General features: G+C 41.3%; 1 protein-coding gene across 1 annotated transcript; it reads left to right on the top strand.

Moving 5' to 3' along the window:
* The first annotated feature begins 1,297 nt into the window (after window positions 1-1,297).
* Window positions 1,298-24,415, top strand: LOC117549644. The gene is made up of 6 exons (XM_034221700.1): window positions 1,298-1,483; window positions 18,227-18,565; window positions 18,831-18,866; window positions 21,700-21,975; window positions 22,062-22,202; window positions 22,636-24,415. The coding sequence occupies exons 1-6, from the start codon at window positions 1,417-1,419 to the stop codon at window positions 22,809-22,811; spliced, it is 1,035 nt and encodes a 344-aa protein (XP_034077591.1). The 5' UTR covers window positions 1,298-1,416; the 3' UTR covers window positions 22,812-24,415.
* Window positions 24,416-27,877: the final 3,462 nt, after the last annotated feature.

Here is a 27,877-nt window from a genome sequence, read left to right as displayed (position 1 = left end):
CAGAAAGCAGCCTCCCCAGATCTCTGTGAATATAAGGTTACACTGAACGTCTACTTTGTGTATTCATACAGCACATTTCAACACAAGGCACCTCAAAGGGCTTTATAAAAGAAAGACATTAAGAAACACATTATAACATGTAATTTAAAACCAGTCATTACAGAGCAAAGAGAATCAAATAAACACAACACATGAATAACACAGGTTTAAAAGACATGAGTAAAGGTTACAGAGCAGTGTGAGGTACGAGTAGAAGAATTAGAGGATGAAACCCATGCACACACAGGGAGTTGAACCTCTGCACTTAACCCATCTTAGTACTGGGAGCAGTGGGCAGCGTGCAGCCTTGCTCAAGGGCACCTCGGCAGTGACCAGGAGGGGAACACCTCTCCTACAGAATCAGTGAATGAAATGAACTCAGAGTGAAATCCCAGATCAGATCAGAGGGTCTTCTCCATGTTGTCTTCAGCGATCGTTTGTTCTGTTAAAAGTCTCCTTGTCTCTTGTCTTGGTATCTGTCTGTGTTCATGTTGCACGTGGAGCTGCTGTGAGGATATTTGGAAATAATCATTTGATTATATTGGCAATATATTACATTCTCAAAGGTTTATTTCTCATGTCTTCTACGTTTATAGGATTATTTAATGACATGGCACTTCATGATAACAGATCAATTACAGATTGCAAGATTAAAGAAGCCTTACAGTTTTAGGAATATCTATGAACCTTTCTGATGTTTTGGTGAAACTGTTGTTATTGACATTATGGATTCTTCCTAAATGCAAAAATGTTGTCAAGGAAAGCTTTAATTGAAATAACGTTATCTTGATAAGTGAAACATATCTTTAGAAATAGATAAATGATAATAATAAATGTTTAGTGACTTTTACAATAATACCAAGCTCTAGTGGTCATTTAAAAATAATAATCTTATATTCAAATGTATACATTAATATATATTCTATTTTTCTGAATGTAATGACTAACAATTACTTTAAGTAATGAGAACTGGCTATTTTACATAAATGCTATTGCTTTTTTTTTTACTTCTAGTGTTATTTTGAATGCAGGACTTGTACTTGTAACTCAGTATTCTTCTTAGACTGTAGTATTGATGGTTTTACTTCAATACATTAGTACTGAGTACTTCCTCCACCTCTGCTGGCTTCTACAAAGCTGCTGTTAATGATGTTTTCCGTTACAATTGTAGGTTAAATAAATACATTAAAAAAAACACACCCACAGTGAGTCACAGGAGAAAACTCAAAACTCCTCCCTTCAGTTTCAGTCAGAAGAAACAGGAAATAGCCTAACGATGTTTACTTCTACATATTTCTGACATTTAACTTCAAATATAGTTATTCACAGTGAGCTAAGTGTACTCTCTGTCAACTAGTGTTGTTCCAGAGGGAACACATGTTTGGTGTCGGTCTTCAGTTTCTCTTCCTGCTGACATGTGGAGTTACACTGGGACAGGAAGACGGTAAGAAGCTGCTCTCAACTGCTTTGTTATGCTAAAGCTAATGCTAACGTTAGCAGCAGAATGCATTGGTTTCAGTCAAGTGGAGCTAACGTTAGCTAACTAGCTTAGTGTTGACCATAGACTGACAAGGTGTTGACGTCTCTCTCATTAATATGATCTTATACCAGTGGCGAGCCGTCAGGGCCCTCTAGGCCCTCTGTGAGGGCCTAAGATATTCTAAAAAAATTATATTTTAAAACATAAAAAAAATAATAGGCCTAATCATTTTTAAATATTATTTTTTACATTTTTTTGTTGTTACATTTTTCATTAGTTTTACCAAAATAACTTGATTTAATTGTATTTAAAATAATATTTCCAAAGAAATAAATCCTTCGAATCTGCCTGTTCAGTTTCTGTTTGAATGTGAAGGGTTTAAAACCGTCTCTGCGAGTTACTGTGAAGACGAGAGAGCTTGTTGGTCCCTCTCTACATTCACAGAGGGCCCGCTATAGTAAGGCCCAATCCCAAACAACTCCCTCGACCCTACCCCTCCGTGACGGAGTGAACTCCGTCTGTAGCCACACTCGCAGCTCAAGGAGGCTCCCTCCTGTCAGATGGAGGGAGTAAACACAGCAGCAAGCTTTGGGACGGCCTACCCTCTCCGGCAGAAACAGGAAATGCCATAACTGTGTGTAACAACGGTTTCAAATCAGCATCTCTTAGACCAGGGGTGGGGAACCTTTTTCCTCTCAAGGGCCATTTCAATGTTTTCAACATCCTCCGAGGGCCGTACAAATTATTGACCTCTGCTTAAAAATACTAAAATCTTTCTTTCATGCTGTGTAAAGGAAAAGCATGCATGCATGCACGTCAGCGACGTGCAGTCAGGGGAGGCAGGGGAGGCAGAGCCTCACCTGTCATACTCCAATGTAACGGAAAAACAACTAAAGAAAAAACTAAATAGTAATAATAATAAAATGTCTCCACTGATCTGTGTTGTAACTTGTAAATGTGATTTCTGTATGATTCCAATCGCTTTTTATAGTCAAAATCAGCACATTTGCAGAGCTCCTCCGCTACAACTACGGGTAGCGATGAGAAGTGAGGCAGGGACGAGCTCTGCCTCTCGTAAGCCCGCAGTAACTGGCTGGAGCGCGGGCACTAATTTAACGCGGGCACTTATTTTGTGAGCGCGCTCAAGCCAGTTACTGTGGGGTGAGGTGAGGCACAGATGAGCTCTGCCTCACCTCAGAATGCGTCACCCCACAGAAACTGGCTGGAAAGCGGGCCCTAAGCGCATGCCTGCACCATCTCACTGTATGTCACCAATGTAATGTTTGTAGATCCCTTTATTACATTTATCCTCGCCATCCATAGTCTCTAAATAACTTATTTCACGTATATATGATATTTAGGCTCGCTGGGCTCATCATACAACGGCAATGAAAAAAGCACCAGGGGAGGCAGCCATAACCTCTGCCGCACTGAAGGGGGCGCAAGTGAGCCCACAGGTTCTTGTTGCTACTGTTATTCTACGTAGAGACGGGGTAGACCCGTTCTTATTATACATCCATGGGTAGACCATGGCGGTAGACGCGACGCAAACAACAAACTAGACTTTTGAAACGACAGGAAGATAAGGAGGACTTTTACAAAAAAGTAATAGAGATTGTTGTCCAGAAGGAGAGCATGGACTTCATCTTCAAGTCAAGGTAAGACCCCAATTGTAATGAAAATGGGATCTTACTAAGAAAGAACAATCCAATATTTAGATTGTGGGTATCCTTTTGTTGAACGGTCTGTTTAAAATGAATCGAAGCATCAGACTAAAAAAGCTTTTGAAAATAATCGAATATGTCGATTAAGGTCAAAATATGATATTTGTAAATCTGACTCTGAAAGAGTCAGTGCCTCACCAGCCATGAACCTCACCGCACGTCACTGATGCACGTGCACGGTTGTGGCATGACCACCCAAACAGAAAGATATGGACACAAGATGTGTGCAAATGTATTTAGTTTCCTATCCATGTGAACATGATTTAAGTGGGGGGGGGACCTAACCTCCTCTTGGGGGGTCCGGGCGGGCAAGCTCCCCCGGGAAGATTTTTTTTTAAATGTTGAAGTTAAAAGCATCAATCTGGTGCACTTTGAGAGCAACATTAGTAGATCTATGGATACATCTCTCAACACCCATATGGAACAGAACTGTAAGCAGATTTTCTTTATGGATATTTACAAATCACTCTCCTTTCAAACTGTATTCTTGTTTATTAATTAAAAAAAACAAAACTTTTGTTTACTGTCATATAGTATTTTATACCTGTTTACTTTATTCTCTTATTTTTTTATAACTATAATGATCATATAAAGATGTGCCTTTACCTCACTGGTTGGAGAAAAAGCTTCTTATATTCGTTAGCATAGCTAGCTAACCAGATGCTAATAACAACAAAGTTATTGACTGTCTGTATGATCAGTGTGACAGATGAACAGATCGCCACTGGGCTTTCAGCTAAAGACACAGCCACGCAAAAACTGCAGCATGTGTACGGCTCCTTATGGGTACTGCCATTTTTGGAAGTGCCGGAGCGGAGCTGCGTTCTGGTGCTCTCCGTCAGAACTACACCCCTGTCAGACGAGACATATACCACGTGATGACACGTTAGGCGTGTGTTGTGTTCAAGGACCCTGACATTGGCCAGGAAAAACAGGCACTCACTTGTTTAATTATTTTTTAAATCTTTTTTGCGTGTGTTTATAAATTACCTCGAAGGCCACACCAAATGGTCTCGCGGGCCGTATACGGCCCGGGGGCCGGAGGTTCCCCACCCCTGTCTTAGACAAAAAGTTTAAATGAATAACTCAAATAAAACTCCAAACATCTTTCATTGTGTTTCAAAGCTCTTTTAGTTTTAAACCTAATGTTTATAAGCTTCTTAGTTTTTGCAACGGTCTGTAAATATACACAACTTTATAATAAAATGCACACATTTACCTTTTTCTAGACTAAACACAGGTATGATCCTAAGTTAAAAACATATGAGGTTATCATGAGGTTGTTAACATCGCAGTTTATCAGTGGATGTTTGCTGGAACTACTTGTAAACAGCGTGTTTCCTGACGGACACACACAGCGTGACTCCGGTCAGGTAGAGACCGGTCTCAAGTCAGCACCGCTGCAGACTCGCTGTTTGAGGGCTTGATAGCCCACTCCCCCTCCACACCGCTCCACACTCGTTGCTTTGGAACAGCCCTCAATATGGCGGACCCTCCGCGTGAACGTGCAAACGGAGGGGTAGGGTGTAGGGGGCGGTTAGGGAATGGGCCTAACTCAACGAGAGAGTAATGTCAAATGACAGTACAATTGACCAATCATATCTTCCCTCTAAATGGGCGGGCTTTATTTTCGCGGACTTTATGACAAGTTCCGCCCGCTGTGAAGTCTATGCAAGTGGTGCAGTGACGCGTCCTAAAACCCGGAAGTAAGCTTCGCTCGGATTCCCTCGACAGAAAGCAGTGGGATTTCTCCATAGGATTTTGGGAGATAGCTTGAAATAAGGTCTGTGGAAAACGAACCTGTTAGATAAATGCACGTTTTGTTCAGCCGGATAATATCCACATGTCTACCCTACTTTTATTATTTTCGAATCATAAATCTAATCGATAGATTTATGATTAGCATAAGTTTGTTCATGATGGCTCACTTCAGTGATAGTGATGACATCGTTGAATGACCCGCAAGTGCTTCATCCAAAAGGACAGGAGGATGGACTTTGTGTTTCAGTGATTTGATCATCAAAGGTAGGCCTAAGTCATTTTCAATGCGGGCCGCCGTGCCGACTTAATTCATTTGTAATTGGTACTTGGCTGTGGGAGCCCTGTCATGATAGGTGTTTATATAAATGGTGTTGTTTTGTGTGGTAGAGGGTCGCTGTCATTGATGCGTTTTGCACCCCGGACCACTGTTTTGATATTCCGCTGAAGTATACGCTGTGACGTAATAACTCTTATTTTTTCCAAGAGGGAAGGGGGGTCAGAGGGCCTAGGTATAAAAGTCACGGCTCGCCACTGTCTTATACATGTGTGCATATTCATTGTAATGTGTGTTATCGTTATTATAGCTAATTTTAAAGAGCTATCAAAGTGTCCCATAACTTCTTGTTGTCATTACTGAAGTAGAAAAGTGCTGTTAAAGGGATTTCATCTAAATGTCAGGCTTGGTTTTATTGTATAGAGGAGCTGTGTTGATGTTGTGGTGACTTTATAAACAGCTTCATGTGTCTGTGTTATAAACATGGATGTTTAAAGAGGTTGGTGCAGCAGCTACACCGGTCCAATAAATAAGGCCACGAACATACTGATGTCTTTTGAAGTTGTATTCTCTCCCTCTCTCTCTTTCTCCGAAGACAACGTGTAAACTATAACAAATGAACAAATGAAAGTTTACATTAACCCTCCGGTATCATTCGATTGGACTACGCAAATTAGTCATTCGAGACAAAAATGTCCACTGCAAAAGACTTTGATAAAAACATTATATTAAAAGGTTTTTTTCACCACTTTTTTGGGTTCAATCTTTAAAGCAACTTCCGCCCTAATAGAAAAATACTAAAAATGTAATCATTTTCAGGATTTTAACCCTTTAAATGCCATTTTGAATACATGAAACCGCTGTTTTTTTTCATGATGAAAACAGAGAAAATTAGTTATTTTCCAAAAAATACATATCTGGGGACTGGCTCTTTTTTTTTAATAACAGTCTTGGATATGTCAAAGATTAGCAACAAAATGGATTTTTTTGCATTATTAGTTTTTGCACAAAATCAGATTGAACAAAAAAGTTACAAATTAGTCATTCGGGACAAAAATGTCCACTTCCAAAAACTGCTCTAAAATGACAACAGATTAATATTTTAAAAAACTTTTTTGGGGTTAAATCTTTCAATCAACTTCAGTCCTGATCAAAAATACCAAATGTTAACTTATGTTCAGGATTTTAACCCTTTAACTGCCAGTTTGAAAACACAAATTTGCGTTTTCTATGAAAAACATGCACAAAAAGGCAGTTATTTTCCATATAATGAATGTTGGGGGGGGTCGGCTTTTTTTTATCACAGTCTTGGATATGTCAAAGATTAGCAACAACATTGATTTTGGTTGATTATTAGTTTTTGCACAGAATCAGATTAAACAAAAAAGTCACACATTAGCCACTCGCGGACAAAAATGTCCACTTCCACTCCCATTATAACCACATCTTTTGATCTCTCCGCCATACCGGTATAAAAACATGCATTTTGTAATGTCAGGGTTTTATATTGGAGGAAAATAGTTCAATTTGTCCTTTTTACTGTAAAAACCAGATGTGACATTTTACCATTGAATTACATGCTTGTCATTTCTTGGTTTCTTTGCCTGTTGTATAATGGGGCCCTGCCAGCCATTGCCATGTATGCAACTAATATAATGTAGGTGTGTTGGTATGGATGTAGAAGAGTGGTATCAGCTGAGGTGTGTGTGTGTGTGTGTGTGTGTGTGTGTGTGTGTGTGTGTGTGTGTGTGTGTGTGTGTGTGTGTGTGTGTGTGTGTGTGTGTGTGTGTGTGTGTGTGTGTGTGTGTGTGTGTGTGTGTGTGTGTGTGTGTGTGTGTGTGTGTGTGTGTGTGTGTGTGTGTGTGTGTGTGTGTGTGTGTGTGTGTGTGTGTGTGTGTGTGTGTGTGTGTGTGTGGATGTACAGTGTGTGTGTGTACAGAGACAACAATATACAGTAGATTTGGTTTACAGCAAGTCGCAGTTTTCGCCTCATATCTTTCTTTCTCTCTCTCTCTTTTTCTCTCACTCCCTCATTCCCAAACTCATAAACACACTCTTACATATTAAACCTCCTTATACCTTGTATGTTTGTGAGTGATTGTGTGTGAGAATGAGGCAGGAGTAAGTGTGATCTCATGCAAGCCCGCCTTAACCTGCCATCAGGCCCTGGGGCTGATAGTTTTTGTAGGCCCCCTATTTAAACAACATATCAAAGTCATTTATAGCCTCGATCGGCAGGCTCTGTGATCGCACTTCTCCACTTTGCTCTACGCGCGCCTGGTCCTCTCCTCCAGATGAGTGACGTATCGGGCCTCCCTCATGTATTTGTCCGGTTGCCGTTAGCTCCCCTCCACGTAGCAAGTCCTCGTCATCCTCCCATCTCCTCCAACATCCCTCCTGTCTGTTTTTCCTCTCCCGCTACTCCATCGCTATCAGAACCAGACGGCCTACTTGGCTCCGAGGCCCCGCGGCCGGCACCGCTGCCGCTCGGTACAGAACTCATCTGTCCTTCCTCCTCATCCTGGCCTACAGGTTTAAAATAACCTGTAAGCTTCGGCATGTTTTGTAATAGCTGCTTGTCTCAAAACTACTTTTCCCTCAACAATTTCCTTTTCCGAGCGCCACTCTCAAACTTTTTCTTCTTCGACATTTTCTCCTAAACAACCTTCATCTGTCACTCAATCACTCGCAATTTCAATAAGTCACATGTGAAACATATTCTCATTCTGATTGGCTGTTAGGTGGTGCCCACTGACTGTTTCGGAGTCATCTCTGGAATCCATCGATCTGATTGATTAGCGGAGCAAATGATCAAAATAGTACGGAGGGAAGATATTTGCGTTTGGATTACTGGTCTGGGGGAAGCTCACGAGTGAGTGTGTGTGGTGTGTGTGTGTGTGTGTGTGTGTGTGTGTGTGTGTGTGTGTGTGTGTGTGTGTGTGTGTGTGTGTGTGTGTGTGTGTGTGTGTGTGTGTGTGTGTGTGTGTGTGTGTGTGTGTGTGTGTGTGTGTGTGTGTGTGTGTGTGTGTGTGTGTGTGTGTGTGGTGTGTGTGTGTGTGTGTGTGTGTGTGTGTGTGTGTGTGGTGTGTGTGTGTGTGTGTGTGTGTGTGTGTGTGTGTGTGTGTGTGTGTGTGTGTGTGTGTGTGTGTGTGTGTGTGTGTGTGTGTGTGTGTGTGTGTGTGTGTGTGTGTGTGTGTGTGTGTGTGTGCGTGTATACGTGTGTGTGTTTGTGTAATTTTGCGTTTGTGTGTATTGTGTTTGTTTCCCGGGGAAAACCCTCAGGAGAAACACCGGCTGTTGTTGTGCCTGCTGTGACGTCAAGTTACTCCGTTCTCCGCTTGTAATTATGCCGAAGCTTCAAAGCTGTATTTATCATCTGAATTTGCCGAAAAAAGTTTAATGTTCTGAAAGCCAAGACTTTGTTTATTTGAAATCAGATGAAAACAAACTATAACGGACCCTGCCGTGTTATCTATGATTACTATACACCTTACATTAATAATCTCAGCCGGAGGGAGGGGGGGCGGCGGCGCTGTGGAAGTGCAGGGTGGTGAGTGAGAGCTGTCATCTTCCCTTTACAAGCTTCAAAAATGTATTTATCGTGTGATTTTGGAAATAAAAGTTTCATATTCTGAAAGCCAAGACTTTGTTTATTTAACATTTTTAAAAAACACCCGGAAAAAAAAATAAATTGAATTTTGTTGTTGTTGTATTGGCTCATGATAGGCCCCCGATCTCCGTAGGCCCCTGGACTTCAGCCCAGGTCAGCCCGTGCATTAAGGCGGCCCTGCTCTCATAGCGTTTTGTTTTTCATTTGTGCTATTTCATGTGTCTTTGAGGTAAACAGATGTATGATCTTGACCCAGCTTGACTTCAATGTTTTGAATTGTTTGGAACTTCAAAGTCCTTTGATAATGTCTCTTTAGCAAACAGACATACACAGCCATACATACACTCCTTGAAGTAAATAAAAACACCTGGCTGCAAAGCCAAAGCTTCAAATATGTGTCGTTTGGCTGGATGGTCATTTCATTCCTGTGATACGCAACAAGCAGTAAGTTGAAGAGGAGCTTCTCTGTGGGACAAGAGGTCTCATGCAGCCCCTAACTTCAGCTGCAGGACTCATCCTCTGAAACAGAAACACCCTGAGAAGGAGAATCTGGTGTGGATCTGAACTGTGCTTGAAAGGAGTCAGCACAAAGATAAAACACTTTTTTGCCAAACATGAGAAGGAGAATCTGATGTGGAGTTTGTAGTGGAGTCTGATCCTTTTTCATCTGATCCTTCCCCTGTATTCCTCTGTATCTCTCTGTATCTCTCTCGATCTCCTCACTACCTCACAAAAGGTTAATCCAATTTATATAGACTGGACCCATGCCCCAATTAATGATAAGTCTGTACACCTGTTGTTCAATTGTAAGTATAAACGGGTATCAAATCGACTCAACATCATATTAATAACGATATGATACAAATGTAAGACTGACAACAAGAATAGTTTGTAAAGGATTTATTGACGTTGGAATTACTAACAAAGCACTTATATACTAATAAAGGACTGGCTTATCTAAAGCCAGTTGAGTAGCACTTTAAATGTTTTGGCTCTATGAAACCTGATGTACTTATATGATTCTGTTTTCTTCAAGGTTGTATCTTCTTGGTCTTATGCACTTATTGTAAGTCGCTTTAGATAAACGCGTCAGGTAAATGCAATGTCATGTAATGTAATTGACGTGAGTGTTTTGAACACTGTTATTTCATTTTTGATTCTCTGGGAGGTATCGTGTTGATCCGTGGTGCACTCATAGCGCGCAGGGCTGGAGTGACTTTTGCTGTTGGGACTCGGGTTTGAGTCCAGCATGAACTATTTGCATGTCGATGGACACTGAATATTATGTAGTTTGAATAGAGGATTCCTAATATTGTTTGCCGACACCAACATTAATGACCCATCAGCATTTTAAAGTCTAATATCCCTGCACATGCAGCAATGACATTTCTGCTGCTATCTTTGCAAAACGAGTTAACAGTCACATGTGATCTGGATGAGTGCTGCTGAATGCCGTTTTTATAAGAGATGTATATGTGTGTGTCTTTCATATTAAACATGATCGCTGGTAGATAGCCACAGAAGTCGTAACACAGTTTATCCTGGGCGGATCCCATTTTTCCCTGGGTGGATCCCAGTTGACCCTGAGCGAATCACAGTTTACCTGAGAGGATCACAGTTTACCTGAGAGGATCACAGTTTAACACAGCTGAAGACTTCTCCACGCTGCTTTCAAACTGTGAGTAAACACCGTGTGCTTCACTGGGAGGCTGTCTGAAGGTGTACACAGGTCTCAGATTGACTTGGTATCACATTAGGAACGATATTCAGTGATAAGTCGGGCAACAATAGCTGGTTTTAAGGATGTATTCGAGCGGATCACAGCTTAACACAGCTGAAGACTTCTCCACGCTGCTTTCAAACTGTGAGTAAACACCGTGTGCTTCACTGGGAGGCTGTCTGAAGGTGTACACAGGTCTCAGATGGACTTGGTATCACATTAAGAACGATATTCAGTAATAAGTCTGGCAACTAGTGCTGGGGGGGAAACGATTATTTTGAAAACGATTAATCGGGCGATTATTTGATCGATTAGTCGACTAATCTAACGATTATTTTTCTGTTGTTCAATTCATAAAAAACGTAATGTAAAAAAAATTTTTTTCACGATACTGTGTCTCAGGGGATCTTAATATTTAAGAACCTATTAATATGTTATACCAGATTAACGGTAATAATCTCAGCTAACTGACCATGTTTACCAAAACAAAACACAAGTCTCATAAGAAGCATCTAAATGACCCCTGAGCGAAAAATGCTAACGGACATTGGCACAGAACTCAAGATAAAAGTACCCTTATTACTTATCGTAGCTGCACATACAATATATCCGATTAAAGCTGAGACTCCACAGATTATGTAGGTATATAGTATCATCACTGAGTGATCCGGACTCGCGACAGGTGAAGCAAATACAGTCATCACAACACGTACCTTCACAGAGCTTCTCGGGAGATCGTCTCACCACCGTAATCTGATCAAAAGACGTGTTCAATGGCAATAAAATGAGAAAAAACGCGGCTGAATCGGTTAATCCATAGGTTTTTAACGTCTATGTATAAAAAAATGATTTAATTTATAATCCATAATTCCATTGTATGTAAAAATCGGAGAGCAAATGCTAGCTGCTAATGGTAGCCACCACAGCTAGCTGCTGCTTCTGCTAGGCTATGCAGCAGTCTCAGTGAGATATAAATATATAAATATCTTTGCGTTTTGGACTAACTTTAAAATATTCCCATGCTTTTGAAGACCTAGGGCGAGATGTTTTCGTTTGGGGGCTTCGTGCGCAATCCTGTGAGGAGGAGGTGGTAGCCGTTTCAGTCTCCATTGTGTTTGAAGTGCGATTGTGAACTGCTTGTTGCTTTGGGTGACCCACGTGTGTGTAGCGACGCGTCGACGCGGAAATATGTCGTCGACGATATTTTGAAGTCGACGTTGTCGACGCGTCGCTACAGCACTACTGGCAACAATAGCTGGTTTAAATGATTTATTGGAGCTCGCAATGTTTTGAACAGACATCCCCAACACGTTTTTCTTTTTGTAGTCCCCGCTGTTCGCGTCTGGATATCTCCATCGTAACCACAACCTCACACACTGGTACTGAAAGTGCATCAAAGTGTTCCTATGGAGCCAAATATACCAAAAGATTTATGTAAACGACAGAAGAAGCGATCGAAATGTGTATTTCAGTCGGTAGGCCACGCCTCCACATCTGTGCCCCAGTTGATCGGGAAACCAGTTAATCCGGAACACCGGTAGTACACGTACCGTCTGTGGACCCACCTTAATGTCAGCGTTTCTTTGATTCATGTCTAATTTACAACTCGATACAATATGTGTCAAACGTTTATTTCTTAATTTAAAATTGCGCATTCTTAATCTATAAGCCAATTTAAATAATATATTTAAAAGCAAATGCATTTAGGCCCCTTGAGAAAAAGGTTGTGAACCGCTGGGCTAGACGGTGTTTCAGTAAAATAACACATGAGCAGAAAGTAGGATAAGCAGCTGTGATGTTGGGTGTAAATAAGACATTAGGCTTGTTTGAGACGCGTTGCGGGTCGCCTCGAAAGTAGACGAGAATAGCCGATCGCAGCCGGGGGAGGTCTCAAAAAGCTGGCCTGAAGTCGGACAGCTCCGAGTCGGCTTCTTCTTCGCCTTCTTCTTCTTCTCTCGGTTTTTTGGCGGATTGCAAACAACTTTAAGGTGCATACCGCCACCTCCGGAGTCGACTTGACTCGGTTTGCATTTATAAAGAATGCACACGTGTTTAATCGTTAATGTCAGATATGTACTAAGTAATTACATTTGTTCCTGCTCAAGATTAGATTCAACTTTATTGTTATTGCACATATTACAGGTACTGAGACAACGAATGCAGTTTAGCTTCTAACCAGGTGCAACAAGCAGTAAAGTGAAAAGTAATGTACACAATCTACAGAATAAAATATAGAATGAATTGAATGATGAATAAACAGTGAGGGCTATGAATACACTAGATATACACAGCAGCCTGAGAGCAGTATGAACAGTGTGTATGAATATGCTAAGATATATAAAGTATGAAACGGTAAGCAGTGCAAGTATAGTATAGAATATATAGATATTCATTTCATGATGATAAACATTGTGGAACAATGATGAAAAATGGGAATGGATGTGGCGACGTCAAACTGACACAAAACAACAACAAACTTTTGCCGAGCCAATTGGAGAGTTTCATCAGCAGCACGGGGTAAAAACCACCAATGAGTTCGAGATACCAGCGAGTCATTTCCCATCAAGCATTTCGCTTCCGCAGCCCTTGGAGAGGAACTGCGCCGCCGCGCCTCACTCTCAAGGCTGCGGGCGTCTTTGTCCCGCGAGATTTCAACGTCTCATGTAGGCGAGCCTCCAGAGCAGGGCCCCGTCTCAGGCATGGATGTAGGCTATAATAAGAACTGGGCTGCTTCTCAGGTCGACTATTTTCATTTCCTCGCTCCTCGGTCCTCGGTCTCACCGGAAGTTGATTTGCCTGCGCCATCTTGAGTACCGTCCCATGGCTCTTATTTCTGCCGGAGGAGCGAGGAGCGAGGAGCGAGGAGCGATCATGGAGGAGCGATAACCGAGGAACCACCAGACCATCCTCCGATGAAATACTCAGATACTCACCCCGCCCCCTTACTGTGTATCGCTCACTGATTGGACGAGGCAGTGCATGCACTGATCTGATGCTTCTTGACATGAGAGCAGAGTGAAGAAAATACATGAACCTCACGGGAGTCACTCCTCAGTTTATACTGTGTTTTGTTTCAATTCATGTATCATTTAGTTACAAATATGTGATATATCTAAACAACAAAGTGGTCAAACATTTTTTTATTCATTTATTGGAAACATTTTCATGATCGCTTTTTTCGTTTATACATTTTAAGAATGGCGTTTATCTTTTTTGAGAATGACTTCTTATTTTATTTCATGTATTTGGATCTACAACAGATGATACTAATGTTTATGTCAGTAAATGTGCACTAACAGAGGCGGGGGTGTTTGTGGAAATAACGGGTACAGAGCTGGCTGCTGCCAGACGAACAGCTGTGCAGCGTCATCACAAACGGACGTCGCTTCACGTGACGCTCCGGAGGAAAGGACGTCCCATTGCTCTTAAAACTCATTTCCCTGCTTCTCGTGGTTTCCTTGCGTCCCTCCATGCTTCCCTGGTGGGAGGGACTAAACGCAGGGAAACGACGCAAGTGAGGGAAGCAAGGATTTCATTTAATCGACCTGAGAAGCAGCCCCGGATACAGCGTGGGAGGCGGGGCCTCATTCATTCCTATGAGAGTTGCTCATTAGCGCATGATGATAAAATGGCCCAACTTTTGAGAGAGTGAAACGTCACAGATTACCCAGCATGCCTGAGAAGTACCCGTATGTGCACTCATAGAGCATGCGCAACTTTGACCAAAATGCTCGTTCACATCAAGCACGTCAATTTGCGTACACGTAACAGCACCGCGCGTTCATGACAGCATGGTAATGGATTGTTATTAAGATGGATTTGATATGAACGAGGCGGCAGTTAGCAGCTAGCGGCTAGCTAGTAATGATGCTAATGTAACATCAATCGTTATGTACTTATATTACGCTGTAACAGGATCTAGTGATATCCAACAGAGCTTCATTTAGCATGAAATAATTATTGCATATAATATATATATATATACTTATAATAATAAGTAATATTAACTTTATTTAATACAACATTTACGGTACAAGATTTAATCATACAGCCCATGTAGTATGATAATGAATTACAGCAAACATGTGCAATATATCCATTATTACAGCTCCGTGGGATGGCAGTGAGACGATATGGATCCGTTCTTATTGTGCATCCATGGGTAAAGATAAACGCAACTCACATTGGTTCCTCATACAGCATCTCTGTAAACTACGTGTATTCACTGAATTTCACTCTCTGCCTTTAACGGCTCGTTGTAGCTCCAAAAGCTCCAGCCCCCACCCTCCCTGTTTGGTTGGGACACGTAACGTGAATGTGCCGGGCGGCGCGGCCCCGTGGGTTAGATTCGCGTTCATAATGCAGAGGGAAATAACTAGGGATGGGTATCGTTTGAAATTTATCGATTCCGATTTCGATTCCGGTTCTGCTTATCGATTCCGGTTCTTATCGATTCCCCGTTTCGATTCCAAAATTGTAAAATAAAGAGGTCAAACGTTTAGATAACAAAAATATATTTATTCTTAAAAGCTTTAACTGAAATTGTTACTAAAAAATATACATGCAATACAAATGTATTGCACAATAGCTGTGCTTTATTTTAACTGAGCTATGCCTGTGGCAAGCTATTAACAGGCATTACACTTTGCCTTTTATTTTTATTTTTTAGTGTAGTGGAGCCTCACTTCAGAGTGTTTACCGCGACCTATCTTTGGTGTTATGAAGTGACTGAGCTCGTGAAATGTCTACGGGAGGGCGGGGGAGCATCGCTGCGGGGCAACTGTGGACCTCTGTCGCCTGTCAGCGCAATTTATATGATGCCGTTTAAAAAAATGAAGGGCGGTGCCGGCCGTCAGCGTACCGAGCCGGCCGTCAACGGCCCGCTGACGACCGGCCATTCTGTGATTCTCCAGGTCCGCCCTGTATTCCACCGGGTCACCGCAGCACCGCAGTGCAGACGGACCCGCTGGAATACAGGGTCTACCGCGTTTAGGAACCGTTAAGCAGAACCGAAATTGTGTATTTTGTATGGGTACCCGGTACCCGGCATTTTCTTATCGGTTCTCATCTGGAACCGAGTTTCGGTTCCCAACCCTAGAAATAACTCAGAATAACGTTATTAGCACATTTTTACAACTTGAGGAACGAATGTTTTTAATAAGGGCTATACAAGTGTTCATACTGGGTAGTTTATTTAGTTTAAAAAAAAATTATCCAACGAGCTACAGACCACTCTTTCCCCATGTAAGTCAATGGGAAAAAGTGTTTCCGGGCCTGGCAACCAAGCGGAAGTGTAGTACCGCCGTTTGGCCAGCACGAATATTTTCATCTGAGTCCGGCGCACTTCCTGGGGGCTTGGTCTCAGGTCGGTTAAATGAAATCCTTGCGTCGTTTCCCTGCGTCTAGTCCCTCCCATCAGGGAAGCATGGAGAGATGCAAGGAAACCACGGTTGCATTCCAATAGTCCATTTAGCTTAGGAACCTTCCTAACGGAGTGAAATGACCCGGAAGTCCCTCAGTGGCAGCCATGATAAGTGCCGTTCCAATTCTCCAAATGAAAGGAAAGGAGGTTTCAAACTTCCTTTATAACCTCCTTTAGCTTAGGAACCACTGGACCTCCCTAACCGAAAGGAGAGGAGAAAATGCTGCCCCACAATGCATTGCAGCCGCAGCATTTGCCGTCACTCAACAGTCGGCCGTTCACGGACACAAACGATTATGACGGAGAAATTATATCATGAAAGTTACGGTGCTTATTAAGCATTTTAAAACGTATGTGGTAAGTTGCCAAAGTGCTTTGTTCTGAACGTTCATCAGTATTATAATCAAAGAGAAATATGAACGTTAGTTTTTACTGAAATGATCAAATAAAGTCAACATCTCACAGTCTTTACTGAGCTGTGGGGTTTGCTCAACTTTTAAAAGATGTTTGAATGGTGATATACACAGCGATAGATGTTAAGGACTAACGTTTATAATAAATACATCTGTATTGATTTAAGATATTTTCATCAATCATACGTATTGGGATCATTTGTATTAATGAGGACCGGAGGGAGAGGGGGACGAGTAGAAGTTTCACTTTCCTTTTTATTTCAATTCCAGCTTTGGTCCTGAAGAATCTGTTTCTCTGTTGTCCCCGTTCATAAAGCATAAAGCAGCAGCGTCAGAGCACAGAGTCTCTAGATGAGTTCACAGGAGTCCCTCGTTCTTATTGAACATCCATGTTGTAGTCCGCTGTATAGAAAACTGTAGTCTCCATAGTTTCCCCACAGCAGCAGACGCACATTCAGGACGTCCGCTGGTGCATCATAAACACGTCGGATAGTGAAAGTGCAGTCGATTCTCTAAAGTACCGCGGTCTCTTCTCCTAAGTCCTTTTGAATTCTCCTATCCACTATCCCTTAACCCCGTGACCTTTCACTCAGAGGTCAAGGAATAGGAGATAGGGTTAGAATTTAGGAGCTGATTATCGGAACGCAACCCACGAAAAGGAGGGAAATGAGTTTTAAGAGCATCCGTTTGTGATGACGCTGCACAGCTGATCGTCTGACAGCAGCTCTGTCCCTGTTATTTCCACACCCCCCCCCCCCCCCCCCCCCCCCCCCGCCTCTGTTAGTACACATTTACTGACACACACATTTGTATCATCTGTTGTAGACCCAAATACATTAAATTAAATAAGAACACATTCTCAAAAAAGATAAACGCCATTCTTAAAATGTATAAACGAACAATAGTTTGATTAATATTGATCAGAGTGCACAATAGAAATAAAATAATTGAGAGAAGAAAAAGAGATATGTTATCTATCAAAACCCAGTTAGATAACATTCATTGGATTGCACACTTTGTGTGTTTGTGTGGATATGTAGCACATTAACATTTCAATAGCACTTAATGACTGACTGAATGGAAATGACAATAAATGAAAATGTAAAACGAAAAAAGCGATCATGAAAATGTTTCCAAAAAATGAATAAAATGATTTTTGACCACTTTGTTGTTCAGATATATCACATATTTGTAACTAAATGAAACATGAATTGAAACAAAACACGGTTTAAACTGAGGAGTGACTCCCGTGAGTTTCATGTGTTTTCTTCACTCCGCTGGGAAACGGCTCTCATGTCAAGAAGCATCAGATCAGTGCATGCACTGCATCGCCCAATCAGTGAGCGATACACAGTAAGGGGGCGGAACAAGTGTCTGAGGATTTCATCGGAGGATGGTTTGGTGGTTCCTCGGTTATCGCTCCTCCATTATCGGTCCTCCGGCAAAAATAAGAGCCATGGGACGGTACTCAAGATGGAAGATCGCTTGTCTCAAACAAGCCTATTTACTAAAAGGTGATTAATGCACTTTTGTAATCCTGAGGGGTTGAACCCACTACTCAGATTTATTTTTTATTTTAAACCCAAATACTGAATACCTGAATGAACAAATAGTGAATTATTGGGGTCGATCCTAAGAAACAAGTAAATATGTTCTCTTCCTCAATTAAAGGGAAATGTTTTGCTTTTAAGCTGAGGTGGCATGGTAACATTTTATCCACTTTTCTGCCTTTATCTGATTTATGTATTTACGCATACTGATTACAATGTGCTTTATCCCCCAGGTTCCGTCAGAGTGGTTGTTCTAGAAGGTGGAGAGGCTTTATTCCCAGTATCCATCAACATGGGTGCTGAAAGACTTCTCTTTGACTGGAGAAAAGTCGGTCCTGGAGGAGAAGTCTTTCAGGAGGTTTTCATGTATGATGCAGGCATCCATTACAACAACGGTCGTTCAGGTCAGAGTCCGCAGTTCAAAGGACGAGTCTCACATTTCCCAGCAGAACTGAAGCACGGCAACGCCTCCATCGTCATCAGCAACACGACAGCAACCGACAGGGGAAACTACACCTGTTATTTTCCACGTCTGCAGCCTCCTCAGACATTCTACTTTGAGCTGGATGTTGGTGAGTACTTTCTCACTCCTTGTGTCTTTCAGTCTTTATGCAAATAAAGCCTGAAAGATGGATAAGAAGAATGTCTTTATTCATTCTTCTTATATCCTTCCTATCAATTTTTTTTAAGGAAAATTATAAACACAGCAAATATTGGACCAGCACCAACATTTTTATATATATATTATGCGATATATAAAAAAAGACATTGGAGTTAACTCACCCTTAGAAGGCAAAAACCTTTGACAAGAAATGAATCTTATTTTTTGTCTGTCAGATCTCCACTTTAAGGACCGATCAGGAGAAGACCCAGGTGAGCCATGATGTCACTGAGCAGTTTGTGCTGCAGCTCTCGAGACTAAGGACGTGATTGATGCGACTCATGTCATACGCAAGAGTTCAATTTCTTCAACTCGAGCTTCGAATTCACATGATGCGTTTTCAGGTTAGCCAATCAGTGGTGAGGATCTCAGCCTGCCGTCACTGACGTTGATTCAGAAAACCAGAACAGCAGCCGTTAGCTGTTAGCACTCAGAGCTCCTCATATCTGTTCAGAAACTGGATAAAAGTTATACATGAATAAACCACAGACTCATGGCGAATACAGTCTTTATTTATCTCTGTATGACGTTGTTGTGAGTTTGGACAGAGCAGATACAACGTTAGCTTAGCCTGGTAGATCAAATCTCCATTCAGAAAATGTTTTAAAGTGTTTTGCGACATCGATAAGTTAAAACAATTAAATAGAGAGGGAGAGAAGTAGGGTTAGAAGAGAAAGACATTAACGTGGAGTTAGGGTGGAATGGACCCAGAGACGGAACCGAAGCCACAAGTTTGGTGAGTCCCAAACTCATGATCATAAAAACAATGGTTGCAATACAACCATTAGAAACTAAAGCTAAAATAATACCAGTTAATAATTGCTTTTTCAATGAAGGAACAGAAGGTTTTTGAAAATATCTAAATTGATCACGCATATTAAAAGAACAGGATTATATAGTTTTAGTAGAATCTATAGCCACAATGTCTGTATTCCTGGACAGAAGAGTCTGCTGCTGCTTCTGTGTTTCTCTGTCCCTTAGCAATCACTATTTGATGGAGTTTGTCCGTTCCACACTGTGAAATAGGAGGATGTTGTTTTATCATCAGATGCAGTTTACTGATTTTAGGCCTGTTGGGCGGGATCCCAAAAACGCTGCGCAGCAAAATGGGTGATGTATACGAGCAGTTATGACATCAACCTCACTAATTATTCAACATCAGAACTAGTTCTAGTCATGTGGTTTTCCACAGCGTGCTCTGCGACAGCCTCATCAATCTTTACCTTCCAGAAGGTTCAACATCAATACAGTAATTTGATGATTTTATTGATTTGCAGTCCATTTGAGGCCCTCTTAAATTATCTGGCTGCTGTTGCTAACAAAGCAAATCTATCCAAATTACAATTAGCTCAGACTAATAATAGTTACTTATTTAGGATTTGTGATCACAGCAGAGGGACAAATCTATTGAGTCTCTCCTTCTATTCCAAGAGCTTTAATGACTTAAACATCTCACACCCATACTGGGTCTGCCATAGACTGATACTAGTGTTAATTTCGTTGACTAAAACTATGACGAAATATGTTCGTCAACGACCTTTTTTTCCATGACGAAAACGAGACGATGACGAGACGGCAGTAAACAATAACTGTAACGAAATCATCATGCAATATCGTTGACGAAAAGTGACGAGACGAAAATGTAGTTTAGTAAATAAAAACTATGCCAAAATCTGTCTTTACTTTCGTTGACGAAAAATGAGGAGACGAAATATTATCAAAGATAACGTTACATCTCTGATAGTCAGTTTTTCTCCCAGCAGTTCCATTTCCGGTGCTGCGGCAGGGCAGCAGCTGTGTGTCTGTGCTGCGCGCGGCGGTACAATTACATTACACCGGGCAGCGGCACAATATGAACTGTCAGGAAGACTCGGATATAACGAACCTTATTTAAAATAAAATGGCAACAACAGGGTTTGGGAGCAGTGTCGTCCCCCCCCCCCCCCCCGCGAGTGAGTGACAAGTTGGGTAATAATGGATTATGACGGAAATGTTACAATCCTGTCCGTCAAAATGACTGACAACGAAAAAGTCTAACGCCACCACTGCTTGGGAGAAAGAAACGATGTGATATTTGGGCCCATTTTCGCTACAATGAGGCGGAGAAAAACAGGAATGCATTGTTTTATCAGAAGGGAAGCAATGTGGCCATAACACAGGTACCACACACCTGACCAGACTCTCTGCAAAGCTGCATTCTTAATCATTCAACCTGTGTTTTTCATCAAATAAGGACAAGATATAATCTTATTTATTTATATATGCTAAAATGACAAATTATTGGTTTTGGCTAGACTAGTTTTACTGAAATGTTCTATATAATCTGATGACTAAAAAAGTTTTTTCATTGACAAAAAGTAGACTAAAATAGTTAGTTGTCTTTGACGAAAATGCTCAGACTTTTAGCCGACTAAAACATGACTAAATAAAAACAGGATGAAGGTGACTAAAACTAACAAGGACATTTGATACAGGACTAAGACTAAACTGATACCTAACCAATTACACAGTTGTTGACAAAAAGACAAGACAAGACTTCTCTACTGACACATTGTGATGAACATAACTGTGTGGCTACTCTTAACCTAATATCCACCTACAGGTTGTTTTAACTGTTCCTCTCTCTAACGCAGGAGGGAATGTGTTGCACATACTAAACATTCAAATTCTATATTTTTGTCTAGAAGAAGTGGCTGCTGTTTTCCGATTCCTTTTCCACCCAATTTTCTAACCTTGTTTTTTCCTGCTAATGAACTCAGGAGTTTGCCACATGCTCTCTTCCATTGTGATCTTGATCATCCTGAAGGGTGTCTTTTCCCCCATAATGACAAAGTCGCTGCACAAACAAACTAATGACTCGACTCCCAATATAATTTGAAATGATTTTATTGACTTGAAATGATGGTATTTAATAGTGAGGTTTCCTGTTGAAGTTGGCTGTAAATGTTTGTTGTACTTGAGTGAGTCTGTGAGCATGTTTCTCTGTTTTACCAGACTGCAAGACACATTTGTTTTCCTTAGCTGTTGTGTTTAACATGTTCACAGCTGCAACTCCAAAGCCGTCCGTCACGACTCTCACAGTCGACTGGGCTCTTCTGCACTGTGAGGTTCCTGGTGCTTCTCTAAACACTAAAGCAGAGTGGCAGAGCGGAGATGGAAACAGACTCGAAGCTGAGGAGAAACGAGTCCCAGAGAAAGACCACGACCACGTCTTCATCTCTCTCAGCGTTAATGTGACCAGGACAGACCTCTACCGCTGTGTGGTCTCTCAGGAGGACATCAAGCATCGGGTCTCTGCTCAGACCTTTGTGTTCATTAGTGGTGAGATGAGTTTGGATCTAAAATGATGTTAATTGTCTTTAATTGTGATATAAAGGTACATTTATATATTTGAATATGTCTTTCAGAGAAACAAAAGATGGAGTGTAAGGAATGCTACAGCATGCTTATGGTTGGCATCACTTCATTCGTTTTGGGAGCTGTAAATCTGGCTGCAGTTCTGGCTTTGCTTGTATTTGCAAAGTGCATCAAAATACTCCACAATAAAGGTGAGTTAAAAACATAATTTGTATTTATTTTTAATTAGCAGACACCAGAGTGTTGTCTCTGTGTCTTCTCAGATGTGCTTCATTGTGTTAGTGTTTACATCAGGTTGATTTATTGACCCCACAAACATCAATATATAAACGATGAAACCATACGACTGAATGTGTGATTAATTTACAGCAGTGAAAATAGAGAACTACCTGAATGAGAAGTGAACATAGTATAAATAAAAGTATCAGTCAGACTGCAGATGAGAGTCTGATGGTCCTCAGGGTTCATCTGTCAATCACACATTCATTCCTGCTGAAGAACATTCAGTCAATAACTAACACACACTACCAACATGGACATGTTTGGTTTGGGTTATAAATAACATTTCTGGGTTGTATCAAAGTTGACTTTATGTAATATATGTTTTTATGTTCTCTGCTGCAGATTCTGCTCTGAAGGGAGAAGAGGAGATCAACCTACCGTCTAACGGGACAAACATCCTGGTAAAGATGCTTCAAAGCTGCCACTGCAGTCAGCTGAGTATTAGCGTTACATCTGATGTTAAGGTGTGTGAACAACCTGAGTTTGTGTGTGAGGATAGTTTGGCTGATCCTTCATAAACCTTCCTGACGGTTCAAATAAGATAAGCTTTAAGAACACACACACACATTCCGGAGCATAGCCAAGACAAAATCAGGAGAAGAACTAATTAAGTTTTCATTTGAAAAAAGGGTGTAAAATCACTTATCACCTTTGTCCTCTCTCCTCACAGTGTTTTGACAGGACGGGCATTTCCATTACCTTTTTAGATGGGAATAATATTAAAAGGAATGGTGTTTTAAAAAGTTCTGAGAATAAGGGATTCATGAGGTTCAAGGAAAGCATCCGCTCTCGGCTCAGTAGAATTAATGGAGAGAGAAAATAAATCTAGTTTCGGCTTTTAGTGCATTTTACAACTTTAAGGACCGAATGATTCTAATAAGGGCTGATTTACAGACGTCTCTGTCCCCATGTTAGTCAATGGGGAAAAGTCTTTCTGGGCCGGGTGACGTCACGGACTGATACGGAAGTTGAAGTACCGCCGTAGGAGTATTACTCTTAACCATGAGATACAACACTGTCTGGAGTTACATTTTACAAACTGAGCCGATCATCAATCTCCAATATCATGGTTTAATAGTTTGCCTGTCTGACCATCGTAATTGGGCTTCTTGTAGATAAAACCAGGCGTGGGTTTCTTCATATTTTGATGTGATTGAATCTGTATTTACCGCCATTCAAATGACAGCTAGTGTTTGCACCCAAAAGGGCCCGATGAACGAGTTGATATCAGGCAGCTTAGAGGGATTGTGTTTCGATAAGATAAAGAAATCCAGGGTGTGTTGAACTGGCTTCGTGGTACAGGCCGGCTGCAGCTTATGAAGTAAATCATATTACTTTCTCCCATTAAATGGTGTTTGAAGCATTAAAAAATCTGAGATGTGAATGTAGCAGAGACTGTGAATGTGCAATGGACAGCTGAGAGAGAGAAGAGACAACTTTCTGAGTTTAGTTTTAAGCTATATAATTAACAGTCTTACTAGTGTTTTATAAACAAACCTGCTTTTAGATTTAAGACTGAAGCTGTTACTGTCTATAATATAATAATGTCCTCATTGCTGTTAAAATATTTTTGTAAATATGGAAGTGTTGAATGTTACAGGGTGAATTTGCAAAAACAGATATCATTGTTTGGGGTGTTTTTCAATGCCAATCACAGAAGTGCTTGGTTGGTCTCAATTTTCTTATTTAAATCATTTGCACTGAAGCGAAAATCAATCAATCCTAGTGTTTGTCTGTTTTTGCAAATGAAGTCCTATCAGTGTTTTCTCCTACTGACGTTTTCTTTGTATAGGCAGTTATATATCTCTTTGTGTTACTCCAGGGTGTCCGCGGGGTCTTAAAAGGTCTTACATTTGACTTCAGGATTCCTGCATACACCCTGTACTCAAAGTGCTGGAGTTTCATTAGGAAAGAACCAAAGTGATCTTCATTTCGTTTCCAAGTTTTCAGATGTGTTCATTACATGTAAAGCTATTTGTGTGTAAAAGTACCATTTTCTATGCTCTGTGTGTGTGTGTGTGTGTGTGTGTGTGTGTGTGTGTGTGTGTGTGTGTGTGTGTGTGTGTGTGTGTGTGTGTGTGTGTGTGTGTGTGTGTGTGTGTGTGTGTGTGTGTGTGTGTGTGTGTGTACAGAGACAACAATATACAGTAGATTTGGTTTACAGCAAGTCGCAGTTTTCGCCTCATATCTTTCTTTCTCTCTCTCTCTTTTTCTCTCACTCCCTCATTCCCAAACTCATAAACACACTCTTACATATTAAACCTCCTTATACCTTGTATGTTTGTGAGTGATTGTGTGTGAGAATGAGGCAGGAGTAAGTGTGATCTCATGCAAGCCCGCCTTAACCTGCCATCAGGCCCTGGGGCTGATAGTTTTTGTAGGCCCCCTATTTAAACAACATATCAAAGTCATTTATAGCCTCGGCAGGCTCTGTGATCGCACTTCTCCACTTTGCTCGTGTGTGTGTGTGTGTGTGTGTGTTCGACACCATTCCTTTTTTAAACAGCAGCATCAGACTTGCCACAAACCAGCTCTTTTGTATGTTTTTATATCTGTATGTTTAAGTTATTTTAAAGCCATGTTGTCTGAAAGTTTGTTGGCATTATTTACTTAACGCTCTTTTGTTTTCCAAATGGCTTGTTTCTGCCCGTTGAAGCTCAGGTCGCTTGTTTTGTAATTTTTTACTGGAATAAAGATGTTCATGGTGTTTCTGAGCCTTTCTTGGGAAGAGATGGACTTCTGATACAAATCCTAGTAAAGCACGTCATATAATTATATAGCAACCTCAAATAAGTATGTTGGCAAAACTATTCAATGAAAACTAGTAAAAATATGAAAAATGTCAGTTTTTGGTAAATACGTCAAACGGTCATGGATACATAGAGAAGTCTAAGAACAGTATGTTGAAACATTATATAAACACTAATGCCATAAAAAGTCAGTACAGTATGTCAAAAATCCTACAAAAGGTAATTGTATTATATTTAAAAGGATATGAAAGCAATTATAGTATATGTTAGAAAATATCAAAAAGTATGAGAATAAGACCAGTTGTCACACTATACAACACCATAAAAAATAAATGTTAAAGTATTAGTAAAACTATTAAAAAGTCACGTATATCAAAAATATTAGACTCTAAAAAAGTAATGCTATGATGTGTCAAATAGTATTTATGTTGGAAAATGATGTGAAAACATGTAAAGAGTGATATATATTAAATACATGAACACATTCAAATTGAACTAAAGTTTATCAAAAAAGTATAATACAATAATTCAGAGGTCCAAAATTCAACTGAGAATACACATGTATTTTATCTAATTAAAAATATGAATGCACGCAGCGTCAGAAATAAAACCCTCTCTCTTTTCCTCCGTACCCACATCTCTAAAAACGGGGAACAACGGAGCTGATCCAGATTTGCGTCCGATATGACGTAATATCTGAAATGTGGACCCACGGCCCAATCAGAAACGTTGCTATCAGAAACAATGCCCGACTGTTTTGGACGTGTTTACATTAGCATCGCTAACACTCAGAGCTAACCTGTACTGGAGAGCATGTGTGTGAAGAAGCAGGAAGTAAAAAGGAACTCACCTTGTGGTATAACCGGCAAGAGAGAAAGCCTTTGTGCTCCAGACTGTTTCAGATCCTTGATAATCCATGATATGGTCTTTCATCACCGCAGTATCTGCCGGTAGAATCTCCCGCATGAGCAGGCATAAGCTCCGCCCCTCTTTTTAATAAATGTTTTCTTTTTCAAAGCTTTATACCCAGAATCAGCACTTTTGAAACAGGAAGTGAAATAGAGGGATATGAGCAGTGGCGGCGAATGATCATTAGGGGCAGGTAGGGCACAGAAAGTATAAAAAAATAATGATTACCAACAACAACAAACAAATATATACACTGAACAAAAATATAAACGCAACACTTTTGTTTTTGCTCCTATTTTTCATGATGAACTCAAAGATCTAAAACATTTTCTATATACACAAAATAACCATTTCTCTCAAATATTGTTCACAAATCTGAAAAAATCTGTGATAGTGAGCACTTCTCCTTTGCCGAGATAATCCATCCCACCTCACAGGTGTGGCATATCAAGATGCTGATTAGACAGCATGATTATTGCACAGGTGTGCCTTAGGCTGGCCACAATAAAAGGCCACTCTGAAACGTGCAGTTTTGCTTTATTGGGGGGGGGGGGTCCGAAAACCAGTCAGTATCTGGTGTGAGGGGTAGGGGTAGGGTTACATTACATTACATTACATTGCATTTAGCTGACGCTTTTATCCAAAGCGACTTACAATAAGTGCGTTCGTCCAACAAAATACAACTTGAAGAAAACAGAATCATATAAGTACATCACGTTTCATAGAACAAAAACATTTCAAGTGCTACTCAACTGGCTTTAGGTAAGCCAGTCCTTTATTAGTATAAAAGTGCTTCGTTAATAGTTCTATCGCTCGAAGTGGAGTCGAAAGAGATGAGTTTTCAGTCTGCGCCGGAAGATGTGCAAGCTATCTGCTGTCCTGATGTCAATGTGGAGCTCATTCCACCATCCTGGAGCCAGGACAGCAAACCCACGTGTTTTCGCCGTTGGGAACTTGGGTCCCCCTCGCAGCGAGGGCGCAGCGAGTCGTTTGGCTGATGCAGAGCGTAGTGCACGCGCTGGGGTGTACGGTTTAACCATGTCCTGGATGTAGGAAGGGCCAGATCCATTCGCAGCACGGTAAGCAAGTACCAGTGTCTTGAAGTGGATTCTAGCAGTTACCGGAAGCCAGTGAAGCGAGCGTAGGAGCGGAGTAGTGTGGGAAAATTTAGGAAGGTTGAAGACCAGACGAGCCGCTGCATTCTGGATGAGCTGCAGAGGTCGGATGGCACATGCAGGTAGACCAGCCAGGAGGGAGTTGCAGTAGTCTAGGCGTGAGATGACGAGAGCCTGGACCAGAACCTGCGTCGCTTTCTGGGTCAGCTGGGGACGCATCCTCCTGATGTTGTAAAGCGTGTATCTGCAGCAACGGGTTGTAGCAGCGATGTTTGCAGTGAAGGACAGGTTGTTATCTAGGGTCACACCCAGATTCCTTGCAGTCTGAGTCGGGGAAACAACTGAGGTGCCGATGTTGATTGTTAGGTCAAGAGTGGGACAATCTTTTCCCGGGAGGAAGAGCAGCTCAGTCTTGTCAAGGTTGAGTTTGAGGTGATGAGCAGACATCCACTGAGAGATGTCAGCTAGACAAGCAGAGATGCGTGCGACGACCTGGGTCTCTGAGCGGGGAAAGGACAGAATGAATTGGGTGTCGTCAGCGTAGCAGTGGTATGAAAAACCATGCGGGCTAATGACTGATCCGAGCGAGTTTGTGTACAAGGAGAAGAGGAGGGGACCAAGAACAAAGCCCTGAGGGACCCCTGTAGTTAATTGACAAGGGTCGGACTCAGACCCTCTCCAAGTCACCCGGTAGGTACGGTCTTTCAGGTATGAGGTGAGGAGGGAAAGTGCAGAGCCTGAAACTCCAAGTTTTTGGAGAGTGCGAAGGAGGATCTGATGATTCACCGTGTCGAATGCAGCAGACAGGTC

The sequence above is a fragment of the Gymnodraco acuticeps genome, unplaced genomic scaffold, assembly GCF_902827175.1.
Source record: "Gymnodraco acuticeps unplaced genomic scaffold, fGymAcu1.1, whole genome shotgun sequence".
NCBI classification, from domain to species: domain Eukaryota; kingdom Metazoa; phylum Chordata; class Actinopteri; order Perciformes; family Bathydraconidae; genus Gymnodraco; species Gymnodraco acuticeps.
The sequence above is the reverse complement of the archived record's forward strand: the minus strand, read 5'-3'. Positions and strand labels throughout refer to the sequence as shown.